The sequence below is a fragment of the Triplophysa rosa genome, linkage group LG10, assembly GCF_024868665.1.
Source record: "Triplophysa rosa linkage group LG10, Trosa_1v2, whole genome shotgun sequence".
Taxonomy (NCBI): Eukaryota; Metazoa; Chordata; class Actinopteri; order Cypriniformes; family Nemacheilidae; genus Triplophysa; species Triplophysa rosa.
Genome location: NC_079899.1, coordinates 6,234,111 through 6,240,110, shown reverse-complemented (window position 1 = coordinate 6,240,110; position 6,000 = coordinate 6,234,111). Strand labels below are relative to the sequence as shown.

Genomic DNA, 6,000 nt, shown 5'->3' with positions numbered 1-6,000 from the left:
AGCGAAACGAGGTGTGAACGGTCCGTGAGCCGTGGCTGGCGGATTATCGCTCACAGTAATCCTCATCTCACCCTCGCTGCTTGCCATAGCGGACGGCAGGGCCGTAGTCCTGCCGCCACGGAACGGGGAGCAAACGAGGTGGTGGCTGAGTCCCGTGGGAACACAGCCACCTGTGACGCAACGTCTGAATCGTCACCGCCCACAGTGCGGGCAGGACGTATCCACAACGTCTGCCCCAGCGTACTGGAAGCAGGCATTGTGTCCGTCCCCCTCCTTGATGAGTGTGTTGCACCCATGAGAACAGCGGGACAAGCCACGCTGGAGAAATTCACTCTTTTAGAAAAGGAAATTTGCTCGAACACCTCCGGAACTGCCGAGACGCCCAGGGGAGAGTCACTGCAGGAAGGTACCGTCCGCTGCCCACATCGTAGATTCCAGCAGAAAGAATGATCCAAGATCGTAGAGAAGCTCATCAGATGCGTAGGCTCTGAAGAACAAAAGGTGAATGAATGAGCACGCCGGCTTCCCTTCTCGTCCAAGTAATTCTTTACACCATCCAGCTCCCGTAGGACCGTTTGCATCATCTTCTGAAAGGCTGAAGGTGCCAAAGCCAATCCAAAAGGAACTCGTGTGAAGCGGAACAGTCCGTCATGTGTTATGAAGGCAGTCAAATTACGACTGTCAGGATGGAGAGGTAGCTGGTGGTAAGCACAACTCAGGTCAATCTGACTGTAGTATGAAGCTCCTACTAGTTCTGTAAACAACTCATCCATGTGAGGCAACGGGTAACAATCCATAATCACACTCTTGTTGGGTTCACGTAGGTCCACACAAAGCCTCATGTGTCCATCACGTTTGCGTACTACTACCAATGGACTAACCCATTCTGAAGAATCAGCTGCTTCAATGATACCTGCTTTGTGAAGACGATCCAGCTCTGTGGACAATTCCTTGCGAATACTAAGAGGTAAGCGTCGTAACTTTTAACGTATCGGTGTCACTGTTGGGTTAACTTGCACTTTGTGAATAAATCCTTTCATGCAACCCAGGTGAGTAGCAGATACGGGTGACACTGTGTTCACAGGGCCTGTGACATACCCAGTCGCAGGAGTAGGTGCAGAGCTAATTTCACTTTCACAGTCAATGCACTGGACTTTTCCACTTACGATGTTCAGGTTCAGCAATCGAATTAAATCCAACCCAAGTAAGGGAGATCCTGAAGTAACCACATAAAAAATGGCAGGAACTACACTGTTATTTACCGACATTCCCACTGTCGCTGATAAGCATCCAATCACTGGTAAATCCTCTTTGCCGTAAGAGACAAGTTTGATTTTGGGTTTAGTCAGCGTGCATTGTGAGAAATGTTTCTTGTACACTGCTTCTGGAAGTATGGAAACCGATGCACCCGTGTCCACAACCATGTGTACCAAATGTATTTCACCTCCCGTTGCTGCAATCTTCACTTCACAGGTTATCTTATCCTTGGCTACAGCAGACAGATTACGGTTATTCACTCAAAGCACAGTCACGTCTGGAACTACCACCTCTCTTACTTCACTCACCGCTGTTTTACACACTTTAGCAAAGTGACCCTTCGTTTCACATAGTCTGCATGTTACCTTAGCAGCAGGTCAGTTTGTATCATTGGCCAAATGGTTATCCGAACCACATCTGTAGCATTGTCGACGGTGTTGCCCGGTCGCTGTTTGTTTACGATTCTCCGTTCGTCTCTGAACAACCTTTGGTTGTTTAGTCATGTGTGCGCTCCTTCCCCTTTTGCCGTATTTAGAAGTCACACTAACTGCTTGCACAGACTTCATTGTATTAGTAGTAGTAGGGTTACAAAACAATGACGAATTTCTTACAGCAGCTTCCACTTGACACGCGATTGTAACTGCTTTCTCTAACGTGAGATCCTCCTCTAGGAGCAATTTGTCCTTTACCACAGCCAACGAGGCATTCGCTATCAACTGATCACGGAGCATTTCACTCTCCATTTGCCCAAATGCACACGGGGCAGCTAACGCTCTCAAAGCAACAACATATTGTGTAACAGTTTCCTCCGGTCTTTGCACACGTTGACGGCACAAAATGTTTCTGGAGTGTAGCCATCGCTTTAAATTTATAATCGCATTAAAAGTAGTACCTTGGTCTGGCAGAGTATAAAACAGGCGCTGACCTTCCGTCCCCAAGCAATGCAGTAATACCGCTCGTCTACGCTCCTCCGGCCATGCATCTCCGGTGGCGTGGATCACAATCATGTAATTATGAAAGATTTTCTGCCACGTCTCAAACGGAATCGGCGGCTCCCCACCGACAGGAAGAAATGGGGGTGGGCTCGGCACTGAAGCGCTCATCCTCGTCGCCAATTTGTAGTGTTTTTAATCCCTTTACAAAACACGCAACCACATGTACAGCTAACACTTTCACTTTATTCTCACTTCTTCTCACCGTCCTTCTTCATCCAAATACTCACTCGCGCCCCCCAGTGGCGCAGCATCACATTACACATAATAAAGCAAGTTATACTGTGATGTGGACCATTAGTATTGCATACTTCAACACAACAGTCAGCACTTATCAATAATATTGTGCACAAGTGGAGGTGTGCTAGCAATGCATTTCTAGGGTACATTTAATTTATAAGCAATAATACTTATATTCCTTGACAATAAAATCAGCAGTGCTCTCCTAACCGACGTCTCCTTTGTGAAGGCATTACAAACATGTTGCAAATGCTGGGAAAACTCATGGAAGGTAAAGTTAGCATTACTGATGTTAATGCACCTGTCTCTCTCATAATTTAAGTTGTTGCGCTTGTTATTACGTCGCATGGTTAATCTCTGGCCCATGTACACTCCAGTACAGTAGGTGGCGGACATGCACCACAAACGTAATTTGCTCCCCGCCATTAAAAGGGAAAAGAAGATCATCAACATGGCGGACAACGGCCGATCGCATTCATACTACACCCATTCAGGGAAAACAGTACGTATCCATTTAGCCCCGTTGAGTACGTATCTACTGAAATTGAGTACCTACTCATTGAGTATGCGATTTCGGACTCAGCCATTATCTGATGTGATGTGTGTCTTTAAATCATTTCTCTTGATATTCTCATGTCTCGGCCTCAACCCAAAATTTTAGAGATGTTTCCCCCAAGTGGTGATAATAAAGTGAAAAAAAAGTGAAAGTGACCTATTAGTCAGATATGGTGACCCATACCCGAAATGTGACCTCTGCATTTAACCCATCCAGAGAGTAGTGAACACACGCACAGCAAGTGGTGAACACAGTACACCCGGAGCAGTGGGCAGCTATCACTGCAGCGCCTGGGGATAATGTTGTATATGTTGGATTTTGAGTTTATTTGAAACCTGTGTCATTATGCTTTAAAATCTAACTTTGTATAAGGTATAATCAACATACTCTATAATAAACCATCTTGTTGAATTGAAGATGAGAAGACAGATGAGTTCACAGGGTGACATTAAATCAAACCTTTCAAACTGATTGTGACAGAAATGTTGGGACTGTATTTTAATAATTTAAATCATTAAAGCAAACACTGGTTGTCCTGCTCCTTTGATTATTTAGAGGCGTTATGTGTTTAATGTTGAGGAATAACATGTTTCCAGACTTGTCAAGTTCACTCAGTGTTTTTGTGTGAGTGTTGAGTGTGTTTAGTGACTGTGGGCCTCAGAGCGCAGTAATACACAGCAGAGTCACTCACATCTACATCACCAATGATCAATGACACAGTTTGTGTTGTGGAGTTCAGTGTTGCAGAAAATCTCTTCTGATATTCAGGCTCAGTTGTTCCTTCACCAAATGTAAATTCACTCAGAATGAATGTTGGTGATGTGTTCGGCAGATGTTTGTACCAGAAAAGATATGGAGATGCATCAGAGGTAGAAAAATTGCACTGTAGAGTAACTTTGTGTCATTCGTCATAGTAATACAAGATTACTCAATTTAAAGTTAACTAATATTAGCAGCTTTTTATAAAAAAACGACACAAACCGTCTTTGACAATACTACTGACCTCAGATCGAAACACAGCAAGTTAAGTAGGCCTAATGCCATACAGCAATGAATCGCAAAGGGGAGTATGGAGGAAACTGAAGGTTTGCAGTGACAGAAAGACTCAGACTTTATTCCATAACCAAAATCGTGTATGTTCATGTAACAACTCCTTTATTATTTTGGATTGGCAACCACGTAAACACATCGTAATGCATAGCGTAAGCTACATTTAAAAACATCAAAATAGACCTGCCGTGAACTGTTAAATGAAAAACACAATGTAGCCAACAAAAATATGCCACCAGTTGTGCGGCCTGGTCGTCAAGTGTTTCATCACATGCGTGATACCAATAGTGTAGTGAAACCGTGACGTTGGCCCTGTCCCAAATGGTCCTCCGAGTCCACACTTGATGACGTCAGGAAGTGCAGACCTATAGGGCACTAGGCACGAGTCCACAAGGGTACATGGGAGTGCATTTTGGGACAGACTTGAGGTCATCACACCGGAAAGAGCAAGCGGTGCTTTCTAATTACTCTCGCGGTACTTTGTTGTCATTCGCTGATCAGTCTGCGCAGTGCCGTGTGAAGTCGACCACACTTGTTGTCCCATTGTCGTTATTTGGGACAGGAGCTGCTGGTTTTTATTGTTCTGTATTTCATATGTTGATATGCCACCCGAGCATTATACAATAGATACTTACTGTATGTTTGTAATGCATTCATTTGTCATGACGTAAATGCAACTGCTTATGTATATTTATTTATTTGTTTACACTATACTTAATGTGCATAATGTCTTCTTAATATGCATATATGTTGTTATTTATTATTTCTCTATAATACAGAAGCTGTGTTGTTCAGCTTTACAGAGTCCAGAGACAACTAGATATAAATCTATAACAAAACATGGCTTATTACCTTAAGTAAGATGGGGTATTTGGGGCAGGACCGTTTTCTACTACATAATTACGCGCATGCGCAGAACGGATCGTGCAGGCATTCCGGATCGTGTACTGACACGCGCTTGCTTCACTGAAAGCTTCCGGGATTTCTCGATACGCTCTAAAGTCTCGGCACAGAACGTAACATCACTAATAAAGGACCACACTCAAAAGAGCAAGGATATACCCGCTGGTCATTTTTGTTAGTGCTTACTCAAATGATGCAGTTTAATGCGCCATTTAATATCAGTAAAATGAACAATATTTTTATGCTGTTTCTACTTTCACTTCCATTTTTAACAGCTGCTTCAAAAGGTAAGATTTCAAAATAAACCTTAGTTAAATAATAAGAAATCTTAAAATTCATATCTGGGAATTTATTAGCACTTTCTTGACTATGGAAAATCATGCTTTAAAAAATGGTTTAAAAACTTTTAGAGACCTCACATGGGTATTTAAATAAAAAATATCCTCCACCAAACTTATTCAAGCTTCCAGATTTAATACTGCAAGATTAGTCATACATGATTTTAAATCTGGCAAAAAGGCAACAAAAACCTGTTAACATATCACAAAATAAAGCATCAGCTTTAGAAGCTGCTGATTAACAGATAAACAGTCTCCCCAGTGTGGATGAAATGATATTTAGTATTAAATATTATTTTAAGGAAGTAAAGTGAGTGAAGGTACCAAACAATAAGCCAAAAAAGTTAACAAAAAATTTATATGTGACCCTGGATCACAAAACCAGTCTTAAGTAGCACGGGAACATTTTTAGTAAAAGACAAAAATACATTGTGTGGGTCAAAATTATCGATTTTTCTTTTATGCCAAAAATCATTAGGATATTAAGTAAAGATCATGTTCCATGAAGATATTTTGTAAATTTCCTACCTTAAATATATAAAAACTTTATTTTTGTGAGTGATGGTCTGCCACAGTGCCCCTGATTAACAACTTCAAAGGCAATTTTCTCAATATTTAGATTTTTTTGCGCTCTCAGATTCCAGAGTTTTAAACGGTTGTATCT

The 6,000-nt window shown here is 42.1% G+C and overlaps 1 protein-coding gene across 2 annotated transcripts in view; it reads left to right on the top strand.

Moving 5' to 3' along the window:
• The first annotated feature begins 601 nt into the window (after positions 1-601).
• LOC130559932 (hereditary hemochromatosis protein homolog) overlaps positions 602-6,000 on the top strand; it is a 28,902-nt gene continuing 23,503 nt past the window's right edge. The window contains exons 1-2 of one of the 2 annotated variants that reach the window (XM_057343311.1): positions 602-704; positions 825-967. Coding sequence is in view for 1 of the 2 variants with exons in the window: in XM_057343310.1 (XP_057199293.1) it covers positions 5,189-5,285 (97 nt within the window). In the remaining variant the exon portion in view is untranslated. Of the gene's footprint in view, positions 705-824; positions 968-5,014; positions 5,286-6,000 lie in introns of those variants that run through there. The other variant, XM_057343310.1, reaches the window with a different exon arrangement.